This window comes from Hoplias malabaricus, chromosome 7 (genome assembly GCF_029633855.1).
Source record: "Hoplias malabaricus isolate fHopMal1 chromosome 7, fHopMal1.hap1, whole genome shotgun sequence".
Classification (NCBI taxonomy): domain Eukaryota; kingdom Metazoa; phylum Chordata; class Actinopteri; order Characiformes; family Erythrinidae; genus Hoplias; species Hoplias malabaricus.
In genome coordinates, this window is record NC_089806.1 from 1,177,710 (window position 1) to 1,201,127 (window position 23,418).

The following is a 23,418-nucleotide window of genomic DNA, read 5'->3' on the forward strand; positions in this document are numbered from 1 at the left end:
GAGAACAGGAAAGCTCATATTGATGGACTGAGCGAAGGAACAGGGATCAACAGATTTAATATTACGGAAAGAGATAAGTCTTTTAACAGATTAGTGAGCTACATTCATAGGGACAGAGAATCGAAGGAGCTTATGGTCAGAGAGTGGGAACAGGACAGAAAAAGAACAGACTCGGTCAAGTGTGTGACCTTTGTCATGAGTAGGAAAATCTACATGTTGAGTGAAGGAAAAGCAGTCAAGGAGAGCTAAAAAATCAATCACAAACTTCTTGTCAGGAGTGTTAACATGTATATTGAAGTCACCAAGTAGCAACAGAGTTAGCGAGAGTGAGTAGCTCAGATAGTTCAGAGAAAAAGGATGAATTAGATTTGGGGGGGCGATGGATAAGGAGTGCAGTAATAGAGCCAGGTGTTTTGACTGCAAGATACTCAAAAGATGATAGTGATGAGAAAACAAGTTCAGTAATTCTGAGATTGTTTTTAAAGATCACTGCCAGACCGCCCCCACACCCTGAGGAACGTGGTTTTTGCACATAATTAAAGTTGGGTGAGGTTGCTTGGTTGAGAGAATAGTAATCACCTGGTTGTTGCCATGTTTCTGTTAGGAAAAGGAGATCAAGTGAATTGTCCAATATTAATTCTTGCAACAGATAAGATTTGTTAGTGAGTGAGCGGACATTAAGGAGGGCAAACGAGGAACTAGGGGGAACAGGGACAGCAGCAAAGCTAACCGGCCGGGAATCCACAGAGCTAGGGCAGGACAGCCTCGGTGCAAGCCGGCCTGAATCCGCAGGGTTGGGGAAGACAGTCGAATAACCGCGAAGATTACAACCGGGAATCCACAAAGTCAGCACAAACGGGGATCAAACAAAACAAAACAAAACATATGGGGAGAAGCGGCAGTCAACAGAGCAACGCCAGCGTACTCTAACCCGAGAAGCAGACAGGAGACAGGAGACGGCAGTCAACAGAGCGAAAATGTGTTTTGGCCCATAACCCCCACCAGCATTTTGGTGCCACTGGATTACGGCCACCTTCACTCCCTTCGAGGACATTCATAGTGCGTAGATTTGCTCGGCCGGTCTAGCAGAGACGTATTTGGAGGCTGCAGAGATTTAATGGTAGCTTCAGCCACTGTGAGACGTTCAAAGTTTGCACCAGCAATGGACCCAACTGTTATTAATGAACTCTGGAAAGTGTTGACCGTCTCCTGTAGCGCATCCACTGATATTTGCAATGGCTTCACAGACTTTTGAATGAGGACGGCCATATCTTCGCTAGTTTGCAAGCGAGGCTGGTGTTAGACCGCGTTACCGACTGAACGCTAGTTTGCTTTTTTTCCGAGCCACTCATTGCAGCCCAGGATCATTGGCTGATAGTGATGTGATCTTAGTTCCAAGTCAAAAGTACAGTCCAATGTCAAAGGTATTTAGAGCAGAATTAGCAGACCCCCTAATTCACATCCATCTTCTACATGGTCAATCAGGAAGTCCTGAAGTGTTTTTTTTAATAAATGGTGGGGTTTATTAAAAGTGCAGCGGATGGAAATTAACAATTTTTCACATTTCACAATTTCCTGCCGATATTTCATCGTCACACACACATTTGTGAACGTTTTGGATGGAAACCCAGCTACTCACACTCACACACACACACACACACACACACACACACACACTACACAAACATTTAACATTTGTAGATTCTTTAAAGGATGCTTTTTCTGTAGAAATTGTATTTATCTGTGTTTTTAAAAGTATAGTGTATATATAATACATAGGTGTTCGTGTGTGTGTGTATTTATTTTGACTGTGTATAGAGTGTAAACAGTGTGTGTGTTTGTGTGTGTGTGTGGGTGTGTGTATCAGATGAAAGACACAGAGCGAGGGTGTTTGTTTATATCTGATATATTTACACTGAAGTCATTTACATCTGAATAAATAGAGAGAGAGAGTGTGTGTGAGAGAGAGAGAGAGAGAGAGAGAGAGGGGCAGGAGCATGTGGGGGGTGGAGGGGGGTGAGAGGACAGAGGGGCAGTGTTTACGGTGAACACGGATGAGCTCCAGGGCGGAGGGGGTCAGAGGGGAGGACATTAACACAGCGGGCAGTGATTCAGACTGTGTGCAAAACAACAACAACAACAACAACAACATCACAGCGATAAACACGCTCTCCTCCTACGAGGAAGCACTCGGAACTTTCTGTGACACCGTCTCATAACACGGCACTACGGTGGCCCAGAGGGGCCAAACCCAGCGTCACAGTGGAAACAGACCACAGCACATTACAGTGTTAAAACCACAAGGACTAACAGCCCTAATGCTAATGCTAATGCTGTAGTGTTGTTTTCCTAAACGCTGATGTCTCTCTGGGCCACCGTACACTACTCTGTGATCATAAGGCATTATAAACGTTAGAAAACTTCATTTTTTAAATGAATCAGCTTTATATTTAACATTCTCCTCCACCTTAAACGGTGCTACAGTTATATTCTGGAGCCTCCGTTCTACCTTAAATAGTGCAATTTATAGTCTAAAGCCTCAATTGAGTGGTGCAGCACTTACAGCCTCTGATGTGCCTTTTTACTGATGTTATAAACATTAAAACTGGTTTATAACAGATGGAAAATTAATTAGGCTGTTTATAGTGGGTTTATAAATGTTAAGAGCACCGTTTATAAAGCCTTACTCTCGTGTTATAACAGGCTAACAGGCAGTCGACCTGTTCATAGATAATGTTAAAAAGAGTACACTGTTACAGATGCTGTGTTTATGGACAGTGTTATAAACTGTTTCTTAGACTGTTACAGACTGTTTATATATAGTGTTATTAACAGTCCTTATCACAGGATTCACTTACAGTAAATAACATTAAAATATATAATCTGTATAATTCAAGAGTTCTTTATAATCTATCACTACATCTGTTTACATAAACATCTGAATAAACAACCTCTAAAATAAACAATAAAGCTTTAATAACAACATTGTTTACTGCAGGACAGTGTTTATTAACACTGCATAACACCTTCATTAACCATTTATTAACACCTCATTACTGATCATTTACACTTTATAAACACAACCCTTTTAAAATGGGGTTTATGGTGTTGTGAATGTGTTATAAAGGAATTATTAAAGGGTTATGAAGGGGTTATGAACACTGTTCAACAGTTAACCTTTACCTTTTGGAACTTTATCTGAGATTTAAGAATTTTTCTCTGAGGTTCTTGACAACGCTCTGTTGACTGGGATCAGTCTTTTTCCCAGAATCCCCCTGGTGTGTGGGGGCGGGGTCTGTGGGTTCTGCAGACGCTGGGGTTCTGTCAGGTTCTTTGTTCCTGTCCGTTCTGGAACGTTGTTCCTCTCGGTGGCGGTACTCCTCTGACTCCTGGTAAACTCTGCAGCGCTCTATCACAGCCTTGATGCAGATCTTCTCTCGAGACGTTGGAGAACGGATCTGGACCAGCTGCTCGTCGTCTTCCTCCGGTTCCGGCTCCATCACAGGTTCTTTACAGAGCTCCTCTTTAACTGCGGGTACTTCTGTCACAGCAGGTTCTTTACAGGGCTCTCCTTCTGCTGCGGGTTCCTCTGTCTCTCTGTGGAGAACCTTCTCTAGAACAATGATCCTCTTGTCGTTGGGGAGTGAGGTCTCAGCTGAGACATAGTAGCCACTGCTCTGGACCAGGTTCTGGATCTGGTTCTGGTCCTCTTGCTGGCCCTGGACTGGGTTCTGCAGGTCGCTGAGGAATAGTCCGGCAAGTTTCTGGTCCAGAGAGCCCGCCCTGTGTGTGCGTACGTGGGGGTTCTCCGGCTGGGTTCTACTGTCTCTGGGTTCTGTTTTAGACCCGGAGCTGCAGCTGGAGCGCCTTTTCGGCCCGCGGTCAGCAGTGAGCTCTGGTTCTGTGCTTTTCTGGGTCTGTCCGGCAGGGGGTAGTGAAGAGGGGGTGTATTTGGAACACAGCTCCCGGACGTCGGGCCAGTCGAAGGTCTCGGCCGAGGGGGGTGTGCGGGGACTTTTGGAGTGAGAGCGTTTGTGGGATGTGTCCGAGTGTGTGTTGGGTTCTGGAGTGACATCATCACATAGCGACAGGCTCAGGGCTGACTTTCCTGTAAACAAACAACAATGACAACATCAGAATTCATGTGTTCATATAAAATAAAGTATTCATATAAAATCCAAGGGTTAATTTAAAGATAAGTGTTAATATAAAATTAAGTGTTTGTTTAAAAATGTTCTCAATTTTCTTAAAATAATCATTTAACATCAAGTGTTCACTTAAGGTTCTTAAAGCCGTCTTCATATAAAATCAAGTGTTCATTTGTCCAGGGATCAAGAGGCGGGGCTAATGGACAACCCGACTCTCAGAGGCAGGTGACCCAATTCAAGGAAAAAAGTCGGACAGAGGACAAATAAAATGTCAAAGTACACGTCACGTTTTCACCATCAGAGAAGTCCCATACCATCAGCTCCACACACTCCAGGTCTTTTACTCCCCTGAACCCACTGCGGTCAGTGTGGTCAGTGTGGTCAGTGAGGTCAGTGTGGTCAGTGCGGTCAGTGCGGTCAGTGTGGTCAATGAGGTCAGTGCGGTTAGTGAGGTTAGTAAAGTCAGTGTGATCAGTGCAGTCAGTGTGGTCAGTGTGGTTAGTGAGGTCAGTGAAGTCAGTGTGATCAGTGCAGTCAGTGTGATCAGTGCAGTCAGTGTGGTCAGTGAGGTCAGTGAAGTCAGTGTGATCAGTGCAGTCAGTGAAGTCAGTGTGGTCAGTGTGATCAGTGCAGTCAGTGTGGTCAGTGTGGTTAGTGAGGTCAGTGAAGTCAATGTGATCAGTGCAGTCAGTGTGGTTAGTGAGGTTAGTGAGGTCAGTGAGGTCAGTGAAGTCAGTGAAGTCAGTGCAGTCAGTGTGGTTAGTGAGGTCAGTGTGGTCAGTGAAGTCAGTGCAGTCAGTGTGGTCAGTGCGGTCAGTGTGGTCAATGAGGTCAGTGCGGTTAGTGAGGTTAGTAAAGTCAGTGTGATCAGTGCAGTCAGTGTGGTCAGTGTGGTGACCTCTGAGATCAATCCTGTAACACTTGTATTAAAAGTTAACCGTGTTTGGTCTCCTGTAGAGTGTGTGCTTTTGTTTGGACAGTGATGTCTGCACGGTCGGTGCTAACGGAGTGTGTGACGTGACGTATTTGCAGGTGGTGTGAAGGTAACTGGTGTGTTGTACATGGTATTACCTCTGATCTCAGTTTGGTGTTTCTCCTCTGCAACAGAGCTGAGGTTTCTCTTGAGGACCACTGTGTCCGTGTCCCAGTTCCTGAGTTGGAGGGAGCTGTGGGATGTCCTGATCCTCTGGCTGTACCTTCGAGCGAGATTGATAACTTTACTTGTGGAGGTTTCTGATGGAGGAGCCCCCAGGCCCTGGTCCTCGGCTCTGAGCTGGAGGATTCTGGGAATCTGAGACTTCATGGGTCTGCCATCTCCCTCCAGAGGCCTTAAGCTCACTGCGTCATTCAGACTAGATGCTCGACTCAGAGATCTGCCTCGTCCTTTCCCTGGCGGGGATGCGGACGACTCCTCGGTGATGGGGCTGAGCACTTCAGACAGCAGTGTGTTGTCTCCTTCCTCGAGGTCTGGTCCTTTACTCTGACCCGGGGCTGCTCTGTCCCCTCTGAACAGAGGTGTCTCCTTGGGTCTCAGGGTCCTGAGCTCCTGCTGAGACCTGCAGACCTCTCTCTCCATGTCCTGCCACACTTTGATCATCTCGGAGGAAGGACGGAAGATCTCTTCGGGTTTTAGGTTTGCAGAGCTGTCCACCTCAGAGCAACACAACGTAGCATCTCTGTAACTATTGAACCCTGAGGTTTCTGTAGAGATGCTGGAAGCCAGGAGGTTCCTAAAGGGGTCGGTCAGTTGTGTCGATAAATTGGGCTCAGACACAGAGGAGGAGACGGAAGAACTCTCGAGGTTAAGACCTCTGTCTGGAACGACTTTCTCCACGGCCAGACTGCTGTCCTTGGGCATGCTGTTTAAGCGGCTGACCGAGTTCCTGACCAGTCCAGTGGGGATGTAGGTGAGACTTTCTCTGCGTCTGAGGCAGAAGGCTGCGTCCTGGTGCTCTGCATTCTCATAGTAGCTCCTGATTTTGTTGATGAGCAGCTGGTCTTGTCTGGACAGAGTCGAGTCTCGTCTCCGCTGGATTCCTCGGTCCGAGTCGAACAGGTTATCGTCCCTCGCGGCCAGGAGGGACAGATCTGGGTCCTGGTTTTGAGGGACTTCTGAGGAGGTGCTTCCTCGCCGGTACGGACGCTCTCTGCTCTCTGATAAGCTGAGACTGCTGCCGGTCCTGCTGGGTGAGTGTGGAGAAGGACATCCCAGGGACCGGACCTCGTCTCCCGACAGGCTAACGCGCTGAACGCTGCCGACAAAGTGCTCCGCGATGATGCCAGCCTTGTCCAGGACAGAGGATGGCAGGATACTGGACTGAACTTCCTGTCCATCCTCCTCCTCATCTGAAGATTCTCCAGGAGTCACATCCTGAGGTAGAGGAGGACAGGCTTCCTCTTTGTCCTCCTTCACTTTGTCGTGCTCCTCTCTGTCCTGGTTCTTGATCTGTGGTTCTGTTTCTGTAGGTTCTGCCTCAGACACTACCTTGAGCTGCAGTTCCTCAGTGGAACCTCCACGTGAATCGTCGCTGTGGATCTCTGAGATCTGGACACAAAGCTGTTAATTTAACATCCAGCACAAAGAAGACAGAGCCATCAGAACTCAGCCCTAACTACAGGCAGCAGCCAATCAGAATGGAGATAACACATCACATGGTCATGTCCAATCACCTTATTGAAATTAATCAGCAGATGAAGACGCTGGACAGTGCACCATCCACCTGAAGTGTGTGTTTATCAGTGTGTGTGTCAGTGTGTGTCTGTCAGTGTGTGTTTATCAGTGTATGTGTGTCAGTGTGTTTATCCGTGTGTGTGTGTCAGTGTGTGTTTATCAGTGTGTGTGTGTCAGTGTGTATTAATCAGTGTGTTTATCCGTGTGTGTTTATCAGTGTGTGTGTGTCAGTGTGTATTAATCAGTGTGTTTATCCGTGTGTGTTTATCAGTGTGTGTGTGTCAGTGTGTATTAATCAGTGTGTTTATCCGTGTGTGTTTATCAGTGTATGTGTGTCAGTGTGTATTAATCAGTGTGTTTATCCGTGTGTGTGTGTCAGTGTGTGTGTGTCAGTGTGTGTTTATCAGTGTGTTTATCCGTGTGTGTGTCAGTGTGTGTTTATCAGTGTGTGTATGTCAGTGTGTATTAATCAGTGTGTTTATCCGTGTGTGTGTGTCAGTGTGTATTAATCAGTGTGTTTATCCGTGTGTGTTTATCAGTGTGTGTGTGTCAGTGTGTATTAATCAGTGTGTTTATCCGTGTGTGTGTATCAGTGTGTGTTTATCAGTGTGCGCCTGTCAGTGTGTGTTTATCAGTGTATGTGTCATGGTGTGTTTATCAGTGTGTGTTTATCAGTGTGTGTGTCATGGTGTGTTTATCAGTGTGTGTGTCATGGTGTGTTTATCAGCGTGTCTTTCAGTGTATGTCTGTCAGTGTGTGTTTATCAGTGTGTATTAATCAGTGTGTTTATCCGTGTGTGTGTCAGTGTGTGTTTATCAGTGTGTGTGTCAGTGTGTGTTTATCAGTGTGTGAGTGTGTGTGTGTGTCAGTGTGTGTTTATCAGTGTGTGTGTCAGTGTGTGTGCGTCAGTGTGTGTGTTAGTGTGTGTGCGTCAGTGTGTGTGTTAGTGTGTGTTTATCAGTGTGTGTGTGTCAGTGTGTGTTTATCAGTGTGTGTGTGTGTGTGTCAATGTGTGTTAATCAGTGTGTGTGTCAGTGTGTGTTTATCAGTGTGTGTCAGTGTGTTTATCAGTGTGTGTTTATCAGTGTGTGTGTGTCAGTGTGTGTTTATCAGTGTGCGTGTGTCAGTGTGTGTGCGTCAGTGTGTGTGTGTCAGTGTGCGTTTATCAGTGTGTGTGTGTCAGTGTGTGTTTATCAGTGTGCGTGTGTCAGTGTGTGTTTATCAGTGTGTGTGTGTCAGTGTGTGTTTATCAGTGTGTGTGTGTCAGTGTGTGTTTATCAGTGTGCGTGTGTCAGTGTGTGTTAATCAGTGTGTGTGTGTCAGTGTGTGTGCGTCAGTGTGTGTGTGTCAGTGTGTGTGTGTCAGTGTGCGTTTATCAGTGTGTGTGTGTCAGTGTGTGTTTATCAGTGTGTGTGTGTCAGTGTGTGTTTATCAGTGTGCGTGTGTCAGTGTGTGTTTATCAGTGTGTGTGTGTCAGTGTGTGTTTATCAGTGTGCGTGTGTCAGTGTGTGTTAATCAGTGTGTGTGTGTCAGTGTGCGTGCGTCAGTATGTGTGTGTCAGTGTGTGTTTATCAGTGTGCGTGTGTCAGTGTGTGTTAATCAGTGTGTGTGTGTCAGTGTGCGTGCGTCAGTATGTGTGTGTCAGTGTGCGTTTATCAGTGTGTGTGTGTCAGTGTGCGTTTATCAGTGTGTGTGTGTCAGTGTGTGTTTATCAGTGTGTGTGTGTCAGTGTGTGTTTATCAGTGTGTGTTTATCAGTGTGTGTGTGTCAGTGTGTGTTTATCAGTGTGCGTGTGTCAGTGTGTGTTTATCAGTGTGTGTGTGTCAGTGTGCGTTTATCAGTGTGTGTGTCAGTGTGCGTTTATCAGTGTGTGTGTCAGTGTGTGTTTATCAGTGTGTGTGTGTCAGTGTGCGTTAATCAGTGTGTGTGTGTCAGTGTGTGTTTATCAGTGTGTGTGTGTCAGTGTGCGTTTATCAGTGTGTGTGTGTCAGTGTGTGTTAATCAGTGTGTGTGTGTCAGTGTGTGTGTGTCAGTGTGTGTTTATCAGTGTACGTGTGTCAGTGTGTGTTTATCAGTGTGCGTGTGTCAGTGTGTGTTAATCAGTGTGTGTGTCAGTGTGCGTTTATCAGTGTGTGTGTGTCAGTGTGTGTTTATCAGTGTGTGTGTGTCAGTGTGTGTTTATCAGTGTGTGTGTCAGTGTGCGTTTATCAGTGTGTGTGTGTCAGTGTGCGTTTATCAGTGTGTGTGTGTCAGTGTGCGTTTATCAGTGTGTGTGTCAGTGTGTGTTTATCAGTGTGTGTGTGTCAGTGTGCGTTTATCAGTGTGTGTGTCAGTGTGTGTTTATCAGTGTGTGTGTGTCAGTGTGCGTTAATCAGTGTGTGTGTGTCAGTGTGTGTTTATCAGTGTGTGTGTGTCAGTGTGCGTTAATCAGTGTGTGTGTGTCAGTGTGCGTTTATCAGTGTGTGTGTGTCAGTGTGCGTTTATCAGTGTGTGTGTCAGTGTGTGTTTATCAGTGTGTGTGTGTCAGTGTGCGTTTATCAGTGTGTGTGTCAGTGTGTGTTTATCAGTGTGTGTGTGTCAGTGTGCGTTAATCAGTGTGTGTGTGTCAGTGTGTGTTTATCAGTGTGTGTGTGTCAGTGTGCGTTTATCAGTGTGTGTGTGTCAGTGTGTGTTAATCAGTGTGTGTGTGTCAGTGTGTGTGTGTCAGTGTGTGTTTATCAGTGTGCGTGTGTCAGTGTGTGTTTATCAGTGTGCGTGTGTCAGTGTGTGTTAATCAGTGTGTGTGTCAGTGTGCGTTTATCAGTGTGTGTGTGTCAGTGTGTGTTTATCAGTGTGTGTGTGTCAGTGTGTGTTTATCAGTGTGTGTGTCAGTGTGCGTTTATCAGTGTGTGTGTGTCAGTGTGCGTTTATCAGTGTGTGTGTGTCAGTGTGTGTTTATCAGTGTGCGTGTGTCAGTGTGTGTTTATCAGTGTGCGTGTGTCAGTGTGTGTTTATCAGTGTGTGTGTGTCAGTGTGTGTTTATCAGTGTGTGTGTGTCAGTGTGTGTTTATCAGTGTGCGTGTGTCAGTGTGTGTTAATCAGTGTGTGTGTCAGTGTGCGTTTATCAGTGTGTGTGTGTCAGTGTGTGTTTATCAGTGTGTGTGTGTCAGTGTGCGTTTATCAGTGTGTGTGTGTCAGTGTGCGTTTATCAGTGTGTGTGTGTCAGTGTGTGTTTATCAGTGTGTGTGTGTCAGTGTGCGTTAATCAGTGTGTGTGTGTCAGTGTGTGTTTATCAGTGTGTGTGTGTCAGTGTGCGTTTATCAGTGTGTGTGTGTCAGTGTGTGTTAATCAGTGTGTGTGTCAGTGTGTGTTTATCAGTGTGTGTGTGTCAGTGTGTGTTAATCAGTGTGTGTGTCAGTGTGTGTTTATCAGTGTGCGTGTGTCAGTGTGTGTTTATCAGTGTGTGTGTGTCAGTGTGTTTATCAGTGTGTGTGTGTCAGTGTGTGTTTATCAGTGTGCGTGTGTCAGTGTGTGTTAATCAGTGTGTGTGTCAGTGTGCGTTTATCAGTGTGTGTGTGTCAGTGTGTGTTTATCAGTGTGTGTGTGTCAGTGTGCGTTAATCAGTGTGTGTGTGTCAGTGTGTGTTTATCAGTGTGTGTGTGTCAGTGTGCGTTTATCAGTGTGTGTGTGTCAGTGTGTGTTAATCAGTGTGTGTGTCAGTGTGTGTTTATCAGTGTGTGTGTGTCAGTGTGCGTTTATTAGTGTGTGTGTGTCAGTGTGTGTTAATCAGTGTGTGTGTCAGTGTGTTTTTATCAGTGTGTGTGTGTCAGTGTGCGTTAATCAGTGTGTGTGTCAGTGTGTGTTTATCAGTGTGTGTGTGTCAGTGTGTGTTTATCAGTGTGTGTGTGTCAGTGTGCGTTTATCAGTGTGCGTGTGTCAGTGTGTGTTAATCAGTGTGTGTGTCAGTGTGTGTTTATCAGTGTGTGTGTGTCAGTGTGCGTTTATTAGTGTGTGTGTGTCAGTGTGCGTTTATTAGTGTGTGTGTGTCAGTGTGTGTTTATCAGTGTGTGTGTGTCAGTGTGTGTGTGTCAGTGTGTGTGTGTCAGTGTGCGTTTATCAGTGTGCGTGTGTCAGTGTGTGTTTATCAGTGTGTGTGTGTCAGTGTGCGTTTATCAGTGTGTGTGTGTCAGTGTGTGTTTATCAGTGTGTGTGTGTCAGTGTGCGTTTATCAGTGTGTGTGTGTCAGTGTGTGTTTATCAGTGTGTGTGTGTCAGTGTGTGTTTATCAGTGTGTGTGTGTCAGTGTGTGTTTATCAGTGTGTGTGTGTCAGTGTGTGTTTATCAGTGTGTGTGTGTCAGTGTGTGTGTGTCAGTGTGTGTGTGTCAGTGTGTGTTTATCAGTGTGTGTGTGTGTGTCAGTGTGTGCTTATCAGTGTGTGTGTGTGTGTCAGTGTGTTTATCAGTGTGTGTGTCAGTGTGTGTTTATCAGTGTGTGTGTGTGTGTGTGTGTGTCAGTGTGTGTTTATCAGTGTGTGTGTGTGTGTGTCAGTGTGTGTTTATCAGTGTGTGTTTATCAGTGTGTGTTTATCAGTGTGTGTGTGTGTGTCAGTGTGTGTTTATCAGTGTGTGTGTGTGTGTCAGTGTGTGTTTATCAGTGTGTGTGTGTCGGTGTGTGTTTATCAGTGTGTGTTTATCAGTGTGTGTGTGTGTGTCAGTGTGTGTTTATCAGTGTGTGTGTGTCGGTGTGTGTTTATCAGTGTGTGTTTATCAGTGTGTGTGTCAGTGTGTTTATCAGTGTGTGTTTATAAGTGTGTGTGTGTGTGTCAGTGTGTGTTTATCAGTGTGTGTGTGTCGGTGTGTGTTTATCAGTGTGTGTTTATCAGTGTGTGTGTGTCGGTGTGTGTTTATCAGTGTGTGTTTATAAGTGTGTGTGTGTGTGTCAGTGTGTGTGTGTGTGTCAGTGTGTGTTTATCAGTGTGTGTTTATCAGTGTGTGTGTCAGTGTGTTTATCAGTGTGTGTTTATCAGTGTGTGTGTGTGTGTGTCAGTGTGTGTTTTTCAATGTGTGTGTGTGTGTGTGTCAGTGTGTGTTTATCAGTGTGTGTTTATCAGTGTGTGTGTGTCGGTGTGTGTGTGTCAGTGTGTGTTTATCAGTGTGTGTGTGTCGGTGTGTGTTTATCAGTGTGTGTTTATCAGTGTGTGTGTCAGTGTGTTTATCAGTGTGTGTTTATCAGTGTGAAATCTGACTCCATGACACACATACACATTAAAATGTAAACAAATCCAGATGAATCACACAGTGCCAGGAAACGCTAACACAACTCGACACCCAGGCATTTAGACACAAATACAACACCTTGTATCTCCAGAGTAACTGTGCGGCCCGAGGACAAATCCATGATGTCGTTGGTTATGAAGGATCCAGACTGTGGACCCGTGCTCTACGTCACTCATCTCAGGGCCTGAAGACTGGAGCTCATATTTTACCATGACATCTCAATGCCTCCTCTGCTCCTATGACCATAAACACCCACCTGCAGACCACTGTACTGTTTCTGACCCAGTCCACACTCGCCCTCTCCGGGTCGGTCCTGGACGTCCCTGTTCCTGCAGTTCTCCTCCGTAACGTCTGTGTCCTGAAACAACACACAAGCAATCAGTTAACACACACACACACACACACACACACACACACAACTACTCTGGGATCAATGAGGGCGTTACAGAGCCGAACAGAACCACATGAACCCAGAAAGACCCAAACCCATAAAGAATCATAAACCCATAAAGAACCGATTATAGCCAAACTGCTGATCATAGGCCTGGGTACAGTCAGACTGTGCTGCAGAGCAGAGGAACAGTGTTCCTGTGTTCCTGCTGCGCTGTTGGAGGAGGAGCAGGAGAAGGAGGAGGTGGAGGAGGAGAAGCAGTTGTTAGCTTGAGAATTTTTCAACTGCAGAGTGTTAGCGCTCAGGGAAAAGCAGCAAATCAAGATCAGATGTTCTAGATCAGATCTGATAAATCAGACCTGTTACATCAGGCAGGTTAGAACAGACATTTTAGATCAGACAGGTTTGATCAGATCTCTTATTCCAGTTAGGTTAGATCAGACCTGTGAGATCAAACCTATTAGACCTAACCTGTTAGATTAGACAGGTTATATCAGACCTGTTAGACCAGGTGGGTTAGATCAGACCTGTCAAAGCTGACGTGTTAGATGAGAGATTAGAGGATTGATTAGTCCAAAGCAGAGCTGAAGTTCAGGGTGGAGAAGGACATAGAGAACCTCACCGTGGAGAACCCTGCTGAGAGTAAAGCCTGAGCTCTGAAATGCCAGCTGGAGATGGCCTCCAACATGGAGCTAGCAAAGTCCGTTATCTGGTTGTCCTCCATCAGAACGTCCTCAGACCCACCATCCTCCACCGCCCCCTCCTCCCAGAGCACTCCCAGAGGAATGTCCCCTCCACCTCCAGGGCTCGCTCTGAGGGACCCAGGGCCCCGTGCTCTGCTGTAAACCACATTATCAGGGTTCTGCAGTAGTTCGCTGTGGGTGGAACCCATGCTATCAGGGTTCTGTAGAGGTTCTTCAGAAAAGGAACCATTAGTGGTGTTCTGTAGTGGTTCTCCAGAAGTAGAACCCATAATATGGTTCTGCAGTGGTTCTTCATCGGTGTAATCCATGTTATCAGGTTCCTGTTGTCGTACTATCCTGGTAGAACCAGATGAAATATCTGGGTTCTGCAGTGATTCTTCTTTGGTGGAACCCATGTTATCAGGAATCTCTAAGGGTTCTTTGATGGTGTCTAAGTCCTCCTCGCTGTCAGTGAGCTGCAGCACCGAGGTCAACACAAATCAGCATCAACACAAACACACAACCCCAGAGTCCACCCCCAGATGATCCCTAATCCACCCTCGGGTCTAAACCTCATGCCTTAACCTCAGATCCAAACCTCGGATCCAACCCTTGAGTCCAAACCTCGGGTCCAACCCTCGAGTCTAAACATCAGGTCTAAACCTCGGGTCCAAACCTCAGGTCAAACCCTCAGATCCAAACCTCGGGTCTAAACCTCGGGTCCAACCCTGGGGTCTAAACCTCGGGTCCAACCCTGGGGTCTAAACCTCGGGTCCAAACCTCGGGTCCAACACTCGGGTCTAAACCTCAGGTCTAAACCTTGGGTCCAAACCTCAGGTCAAACCCTCAGATCCAAACCTCGGGTCCAACCCTGGGGTCTAAACCTCGGGTCCAAACCTCGGGTCCAACACTCGGGTCTAAACCTCAGGTCAAACCCTCGAGTCTAAACCTCAGGTCCAAAACTCGGGTCCAAACCTTGGGTCTAAACCTCTGGTCCAACCCTGGGGTCTAAACCTCGGGTCTAAACGTCAGGTCCAAACATTTAAAATTATGGTTCTACAAGGGTTCTTTATTAAGAAACTTGAGCATGTTTAAAGGGTTCCTCTATTGTAACAAGCTTGACTTTGTATCAACAGAAAAATCATTTTGGTGCCGTACACAGCCCTTTTTTAAAAGCTGCTGTACAGAACCATCACTTCATGGTGCAAAGAACCCTTTAATCATGCAAAAGGTTCTTCAAGTGTTCAGGGATCGATATAGAACCATTTCCTATTATAAAGAACACCATCATTTTTAAATGTGTGAAATTTTTAAATAATAATAATAATGCAGTACTTGATTTAGTATGTACATTATTTACTGAGTTTACTGTAGAGGTAAAAAACTTTTATTCATTTTTAACCATAATGCAAACATCTGTCTTACCTTCACGAGAGCTGCAGGAAACACACACACAGATAAACAAATACAATAACATTAGAGAAACATAAACAGGATCAAAGAATCAGCTGAAGAAGAAGAAGCAGCTAAGTGTTTACATTAAACTGAAATTGAGGGGTTACCTTTGGAGGTCTTCAGCTTCTGTTTGGTTAATTCTGTACATAGAGAAACAACACTGTGTCATGCAGCTCTGTTATACCTCTGTTTAATTTCCAACAACCTCCACTCGTCCAGACATCACTCACTCGTCCAGACATCACTCACTCATCCAGACATCACCCACTCATCCTTATATCACCCATTCGTCTAGACATCACTCATTCGTCCAGACATCACCCACTGGTCCAGACATCACCCACTCATCCTTATATCACTCATTTGTCCAGACATCACCCACTCATCCTTATATCACCCATTCGTCCAGACATCACCCATTCGTCCAGACATCACCCACTCGTCCAGACATCACCCACTCATCCTTATATCACTCACTCGTCAAGACATAACCCACTCGTCCAGACATCACCCACTCATCCTTATATCACTCATTCGTCCAGACATCACCCATTCGTCCAGACATCACCCACTCGTCCAGACATCACCCACTCATCCTTATATCACTCATTCGTCGAGACATCACCCACTCGTCCAGACATCACCCACTCGTCCAGACATCACCCACTCGTCCAGACATCACCCACTCATCCTTATATCACTCATTCGTCCAGACATCACCCACTCATCCTTATATCACCCACTCGTCCAGACATCACCCACTCGTCAAGACATCACCCACTCGTCCAGACATCACCCACTCATCCTTATATCACTCATTTGTCCAGACATCACCCACTCATCCTTATATCACCCATTCGTCCAGACATCACCCATTCGTCCAGACATCACCCACTCGTCCAGACATCACCCACTCATCCTTATATCACTCACTCGTCAAGACATAACCCACTCGTCCAGACATCACCCACTCATCCTTATATCACTCATTCGTCCAGACATCACCCATTCGTCCAGACATCACCCACTCGTCCAGACATCACCCACTCATCCTTATATCACTCATTCGTCCAGACATCACCCACTCGTCCAGACATCACCCACTCGTCCAGACATCACCCATTCGTCCAGACATCACCCACTCGTCCAGACATCACCCATTCGTCCAGACATCACCCACTCGTCCAGACATCACCCACTCATCCTTATATCACTCATTCGTCCAGACATCACCCACTCATCCTTATATCACCCACTCGTCCAGACATCACCCACTCGTCAAGACATCACCCACTCGTCCAGACATCACCCATTCGTCCAGACATCACCCACTCGTCCAGACATCACCCACTCATCCTTATATCACTCATTCGTCCAGACATCACCCACTCGTCCAGACGTCACCCACTCATCCTTATATCACTCACTCGTCCAGACATCACCCACTCGTCCAGACATCACCCACTCGTCCAGATATCACCCACTCGTCCAGATATCACTCATTTGTCCAGACATCACCCACTCGTCCAGACATCACCCACTCATCCTTATATCACCCACTCGTCCAGACATCACCCACTCATCCTTATATCACCCACTCGTCCAGACATCACCCACTCATCCTTATATCACCCATTCGTCCAGACATCACCCATTCGTCCAGACATCACCCACTCATCCTTATATCACTCACTCGTCCAGACATCACCCACTCGTTCAGATATCACCCACTCGTCCAGATATCACTCATTTGTCCAGACATCACCCACTCGTCCAGACATCACCCACTCACCAGGCAATCACCCACTCGTCCTTATATCACTCACTTGTCCAGACATCACTCACTCATCCAGACATCACCCACTTGTCCTTATATCACTCATTCATGCAGATATCACTCACTCGTCCAGACATCACCAACTCATTCTGAGAATCACCCACTCATCCAGACATCACCCACACATCACTCACTCATCACCCACACATCTAGTACAGACCCTCGCTACATCCAAGCCAGCAGGTAAAGGCTGTTTCAGAACTGTTTAATCACAGACTCACCTATGGGACGCCGCCCCCTCCGACCTCTAGAGACATCATCTGATTGGTGGGACATGACTTTCTTCAGTCTCTCGGGACTGTACCTGTACCTGGGATCTGTACAGACAGTCACAGGTTACTACACTGGGCTCCAAGAAGTTAACCCCTCTGTGTTGATTTATGACAAGGATAGTGTGTTGTGTGTAGTGTTGTGTTGTGTGTGTACTGTTGTGTAATGTGTGTACTGTGTGTAGTGTGTGTTTAATGTGTTGTGTGTAGTGTGTGTGTAGTGTGGGTAGTGTCTTGTGTGTAGTGTGTGTAGTTGTGTGTAGCGTATGTAGGGTAGTGTGTGTGTAGTGTAGTGTGTAGTGTGTGGGTAGCATGTGTAGGGTAGTGTGTGTAGTTTAGTGTGTAGCATGTGTAGGGTAGTGTGTGTGTAGCGTGTATAGGGTAATGTGTGTAGTGTGTGTGTAGTGTAGTGTGTGTATAGCATGAGTAGGGTAGTGTACGTGTAGTGTAGTGTGTGTAGCTTGAGGAGGGTAGTGTGTGCAGTGTGTGTGTAACATGAGTAGTGTGAGGAGGGTAGTGTGTGTATAGCATGAGGAAGGTAGTGAGTGTAGTATAGTGTGTGTAGTGTAGTGTATATAGTGTGTGTAGAGTGTGTGGAGTGCAGTGTGTGTAGTGTGTGTAGCGTGAGGAGGGTAGTGTGTGTAGTGTATGTGTAGTGTGTGTATAGCGTGAGGAGGGTAGTGTATGTGTAGTGTGTGTGTAGCATATGTAGTGTGTGTATAGTGTGAGGAGGGTAGTGTGTGTAGTGTAGTGTGTGTATAGCGTGAGGAAGGTAGTGTGTGTAGTGTAGTGTGTAGAGTGTGTGGAGTGCAGTGTGTGTAGTTTAGTGTATGTGTACGGTAGTGTGTGTAGTGTAGTGTATGTGTAGGGTAGTGTGTGTAGTGTAGTGTATGTGTATGGTAGTGTGTGTAGTGTAGTGTATGTGTAGGGTATGTGTATGGTAGTGTGTGTAGTGTAGTGTGTAGAGTGTGTGGAGTGCAGTGTGTGTAGTTTAGTGTATGTGTACGGTAGTGTGTGTAGTGTAGTGTATGTGTAGGGTATGTGTATGGTAGTGTGTGTAGTGTAGTGTATATAGTGTGTGGAGTGCAGTGTTATGTATGGTAGTGTGTGTAGTGTAGTGTGTAGAGTGTGTCGATTGCAGTGTGTGTGTAGCGTGTGTATGGTAGTGTGTGTAGTGTATGTGTATGGTAGTGTGTGTAGTGTATGTATAGGGTGGTGTGTGTAGTCTGTGTACACTGTAAAGTAAACACTCACAGATTGAATCCATCTCCAGAATGGCCTCTTTCGCCTGGAACAGTAAAGGTCAGTAAAAGTCAGTCAGGTCCAGCAGGGGGCAGCAGAGAGAACACAGTAAAGTCACCAGACAATTAAACATGGTCTACCCCAGGGCCTATGTCCATCACATGGTGTCTACAGGTAAACACTGTCAGGACCCCAGCTCTGGATCAGCTCTGGATCAGCGGGGTATTAATGACAACACCTTTTTGTCATTTACTTTAACTTTGTTACTTTTATCCCATTACGTTTAGTGAGTAACTGGACTTGAGTCAGCTCCAGGTTTTTAATGACTCCAGTGAAGAGGAAATCTGAAGGAGTGAAATGAACTTGAAACTGAGTTGTGGCTGTGGGCGGGGCTTTGGTTTGCTCAGGGAGAGCTCCCAACATGCACCGCGGGCCCAGCCTGTTCATTGTGTGGGGTTTATTTTGTGGGTTTATCTCCACTGCTGTGTGCTGTGAGGGAGGGAGTAATGTACAGGATGTTTATAGGTTGTTTATTGGTGTTTGGATCTGTCAGGTCTCTGTTTGCAGTGAGAACTGTGTTTTGTCCGAGGCCTCACCCTCAGAGTGAAACACTGTGGCTTTGGGGCGGGGCCGACTGAGTCTGTTAATAAGCCACGCCCACACGCCGCCCCTCTGTTGTTCTTAGTCTCTGAGGGTCTTTCAGAGAGTTGTAATAAAGAGTGTTAGAGGCAGTGATGAAGGCAGATGGTTTTTCTTGACTCCGGTCGTTACAATAACTACATTTTAAAAAGTGATGGTTATACTTCTTTTAGCGTAAAGACCTGCGCTGGAGTAACTGCGTGAATTTCAGCGTGTGTCGTTAAGTTAAAACAGGCAGTTTAAAGTCAAATCAAATCACAGAAAGGAATTAAAGCCAAATTTGACTTAAAATAGTGAGCTGAAGGCAGCAGGTGAATGTTTCACAGCGCAGGGCTCTTGTGTAGTGAGCAGCGTATAAATCCACCTTAAGGAAAACTGTGAAGGGTTTACAGCAGTGACTGAGGTTTTATTTGTAATGACATCATCACCTCAGAAACAATAATAATAAACACATTAACAGTCTCTTAATAACTGTTCATCTCTCTCAGAGTTCCCCTACGTCACCATCATCTTCAGAAACCAACCCCTCTGACCTCTCTCTGACTGCTGAAGGATAAAGGGATTAAATAATTCAAAGGGAAGTGAGAGGAGGAGGAGCTTTATGCAGCACATGAGGGTTTTAACACGTAAAGGAACATTTACATAAGAGGCACTATTACAGATATATAACACATCTAAACACATCTGTAATTACTCAGGAATAGATCAGTTATAGATCGGACCGGGACGATTACCTTCTGGGGGATGAAGGCCTGGTGATTTTCTAAGATCAGACGCTTGATGTGATGAGCCCAGAGTTTCCGCTCCTCCACGGTCCGAGCCTGGGTGGAGACATTAGCTGTGAGAGAGCGCCCCCTGGTGTCTGAGGTGATCTGACATGCCTTAACATTTTAAAAAAGTTCACTCTAACCATGGACTTCCCAAAGCACTATTCTCAAAGGTGCTGATATAAAGTGAAAAAACACACTGTGAACATTTGTGAAGTTTCCTTTAGAGCTCTGATCTGTGAGAACAACTAAATCATTTATAAACTGTTGTATTTATTTATTTACCAAAGACACAGGCTGCTTTGGAGCATCAGAGCCATCCATATGAGCTTCAGATAACAGTTTGAAAGCAGCAGGGAGCATCCAAACTTTACTACAAAGCTGTTTTCCCCTCTATCAGCTGGATATCCATCTGGAATGTACTGCTGAACTAGCGTAGCATCAATGCTAATCAGCACCAAACGTGCTTCAGGAAGATGAGTCAAATATAGTTCACTTACTCATCACTAAATAAAGCCGTTGCTCCTCAGGCAGCTGAACTGTGAGACTTCTCCGTCTCTGAGCTCAGTGTAAAAACACGGCCGTGAGCATTAGTTTACAACTAAATTGAATGTTTTCACACGTCATAATCATCCAATAAGAGCAGCCGGATTATCATGCTATAATCATATGACTAAGAATGGGTGGAGCATCAAGGGCTGCAGTCTGAGTCTCAGAGAGAGAAGTGCCTCTTGTACTTATCTTTCTATAACCTCCAGGTAAAAATACATTTTTTTTTCAACCTCCAAATGTTTGAACAGTAGACCCATTAAGGTTTGAACAGTAGACTTTAAGGTTTCTGGGCTATGTTTATTATGTTTCTAGAACTAAAACTCAGAGTTGCAGAAGTGGAGCAAATTCTGATTTAACCCAACGGCAAGGGCACACACTCCAGAGGGTTAATGGTGTAGTGTAGTTCTGCTGTTAACAGTGCAGCATGTGATGGGGAGTTAAGGGTGTAGTGTGTAGGGGGTGTTAAGGGTGTAGTGTGTAGGGTGTGGTAAGGGAGTCGTGTGTAGGGTGTGGTAAGGGTGTAGTGTGAAGGGGGTGTTAAGGGTGTAGTGTGTAGGGTGTGGTAAGGGAGTCGTGTGTAGGGTGTGGTAAGGGTGTAGTGTGTAGGAGGTGTTAAGGGTGTAGTGTGTAGGGTGTGGTAAGGGTGTAGTGTGTAGTGGGTGTTAAAGGTGTAGTGTGTGTCAAGTGTGTAGTGTGTAGGTGGTGTTAAGGGTGTAGTGTGTGTCAAAGGTGTAGTGTGTAGGGGTGTTAAGGGTGTAGTGTGTGTCAAGGGTGTAGTGTGTAGGGGGTGTTAAGGGTGTCGTGTGTAGGGTGTGGTAAGGGTGTCGTATGTAGGGTGTGGTAAGGGTGTAGTGTGTAGGGGGTGTTAAGGGTGTAGTGTGTAGGGTGTGTTAAGGATGTAGTGTGTAGGGGGTGTTAAGGGTGTAGTGTGTAGGGGGTGTTAAGGGTGTAGTGTGTGGTAAGGGTGTAGTGTGTAGTGTGTGTTAAGGGTGTAGTGTGTGGTAAGGATGTAGTGTGTAGGGGGTGTTAAGGGTGTAGTGTGTAGGGGGTGTTAAGGGTGTATTGTGTAGGGGGTGTTAAGGGTGGAGGCTGGTGTTAAAGGTGTAGGGTGGGGTTCCTCACCTGAACAGTGTGGGGCTGTTTGGGTTGTTTATAGTGAGTGACACTGAAACACAGCGAGTCTTTAGCGCTCTCTATCAGCATCAGAGTGGAACACTGCACACAGTAACATGTAATTGATATGTAATTAACATTAATAACACAATACTAATACACAGTTAACACATCAAAAACACACTGTTAACACACTGCTAAAACACAACACATAATAAGAGCCTTCTATCAGCCTCAGGGTTGAGTTCTGCCTAGATAAACACATTAATAACACTGTAATAACCACATTTACACATTAATAATGCCGTATCATCCCCAGGTACATATTAATAAAACCATATTAACCACAGGTACACGTTAATAACACCTTATTAACCACAGGTACACGTTAATAACGGTGTATTAATGACAGGTACACGTTAATGACACCTTATTAACCACAGGTACATGTTAATGACGCCGTATTACCACAGGTATGCATTAATAACGCCTTATTAACCACAGTTACGCGTTAATAGCGCCATATTAACCACAGGTATGCGTTATTAACACGGTATTAACCACAGGTATGTGTTAATAACGGCGTATTAATCACAGGTACACCTTAATAACGTGTTTTCGTCTTAGTCCGTTTCGGGGTCACTGTGGTAACAGGGCGAGAAGCTGTCCCCTGTAACTTTGACCAGCTCCTCCTGGGGAGCACCAGGTATTCCCAGGCAACATGGGAAATATAATCCCTCCAGCAGGTCCTGAGCCTTCCCTCTGGGCTCCTCCCAGTGGGCAGTGCCTGGTTTACTTCCAGGAGGCATCTTCATCAGACAAACAAACCTCAACTGGAGCCTCTAGACTCATTCAGACTCTCCATGTCACACACCTCACTCGCCCCCCACCTGTGTCTGATGGCACTTGTATTCTGTATCTTGCGGCTGGTTGGTGGACCCACATGATGTATCTTGGCATCATATTTGACCTGTTGGTGTACACTGGCTGCTCTACCTCACAGAAGGGTTCATTTAATGATGTTTGTCTGAATATTCACCTTAACATTAGCATAACCTTAACCCAGTGTTAGAGAAACTCTAACTGAATGTTACCTCTGACATAACTCTTCCTACACTTACTCAGAGGTAGCTTAGCATTAGCTCCACAGTGGTGACTGTGACAGTACTGTGTGTGTTCTCACCAAGATGTGTGTTTTATAGACGTAGTGCTCCCCGCGCCGTTTGGTGATGAGCAGCATGCGTTCAAACAGGAACAGGGTTCTCTCGTTCTTGGCGCGGTGGACGCGGAACGTTCCCTCGAGAACCAGTTCTCCGTATGTGGTCAGATCCTGACCTTTCCAGTTGATCAGCAGAGACTGGACCTCCTGAGGAAATGACAGAGAGAAAGAAGAGCATTAGCATCTCTGCACAAACAGGGGGCGCTACACCCACAGCAGGAGTTACAGCTCTGGATTTGTGTTTCCTGTTTTCCTGTGTTCTGATCTGTTTCCTATTTACCCGCAGGCTGATCTGTTTCCTCTTTACCTGCACTCTGATCTGCTTCCTCTTTGCCTGCAGTCTGATCTGTTTCCTGTTTACCTGCAGTCTGATCTGTTTCCTGTTTATCTGCAGTCTGATCTGCTTCCTGTTTACCTGCAGTCTGATCTGTTTCCTGTTTATCTGCAGTCTGATCTGCTTCCTCTTTACCTGCAGTCTGATCTGTTTCCTTTTTATCTGCAGTTTGATCTGCTTCTGCTTTACCTGCAGTCTGATCTGATTCCTCTTTTCCTGCAGTCTGATCTGCTTCCTCTATACCTGAAGTCTGATCTGTTTCCTCTTTACCTGCAGGCTGAGCTGCTTCCTCTTTATCTGCAGTCTGATCTGTTTCCTTCTTTACCTGCAGTCTGATCTATTTCCTGTTTATCTGCAGTCTGATCTGCTTCCTCTTTACCTGCAGTCTGATCTGTTTCCTCTTTACCTGCAGTCTGATCTGTTTTTTGTTTACCTGCAATCTGATCTGTTTTTTGTTTACCTGACATCTGATCTGTTTTTTGTTTACCTAACATCTGATCTGTTTTTTGTTTACCTGACATATGATCTGTTTCCTGTTTACCCGCAATCTGATCTGCTTCCCTTTTACCTGCAGTCTAACCTGTTTCCTCTTTACCTGCAGTCTGATCTGCTTCCCCTTTACCTGCAGTCTGATCTGCTTCCCCTTTACCTGCAGTCTGATCTGTGTTTTCTGTTTACCTGCAGTCTGATCTGTTTCCTCTTTACCTGCAGTCGGATCTGTTTCCTCTTTACCCGCAGTCTGATCTGTTTCATCTTTACCTGCAGTCTGATCTGTGTTTCCTGTTTACCTGCTGTCTGATCTGCTTCCCCTTTACTTGCAGTCTGATCTGCTTCCCCTTTACC

The 23,418-nt window shown here is 45.8% G+C and overlaps 1 protein-coding gene across 4 annotated transcripts in view; it reads right to left on the reverse strand.

Moving 5' to 3' along the window:
- Positions 1–1,955: 1,955 nt before the first annotated feature.
- Positions 1,956–23,418, reverse strand: part of plekhg3 (pleckstrin homology and RhoGEF domain containing G3) — a 48,769-nt gene continuing 27,306 nt past the window's right edge. For all 4 annotated transcript variants that reach the window (XM_066676183.1, XM_066676181.1, XM_066676184.1 and 1 more), the window contains 10 exons: positions 22,206–22,388; positions 21,032–21,124; positions 19,325–19,411; positions 17,964–17,997; positions 16,662–16,757; positions 14,711–14,743; positions 14,574–14,584; positions 12,331–12,432; positions 5,220–6,693; positions 1,956–4,108 (listed from right to left, as the gene is read on the reverse strand). In XM_066676183.1, the coding sequence (XP_066532280.1) occupies positions 3,195–4,108; positions 5,220–6,693; positions 12,331–12,432; positions 14,574–14,584; positions 14,711–14,743; positions 16,662–16,757; positions 17,964–17,997; positions 19,325–19,411; positions 21,032–21,124; positions 22,206–22,388 (3,027 nt within the window). In that variant the 3' untranslated portion in view covers positions 1,956–3,194. The remainder of the gene's footprint in view (positions 4,109–5,219; positions 6,694–12,330; positions 12,433–14,573; positions 14,585–14,710; positions 14,744–16,661; positions 16,758–17,963; positions 17,998–19,324; positions 19,412–21,031; positions 21,125–22,205; positions 22,389–23,418) is intronic.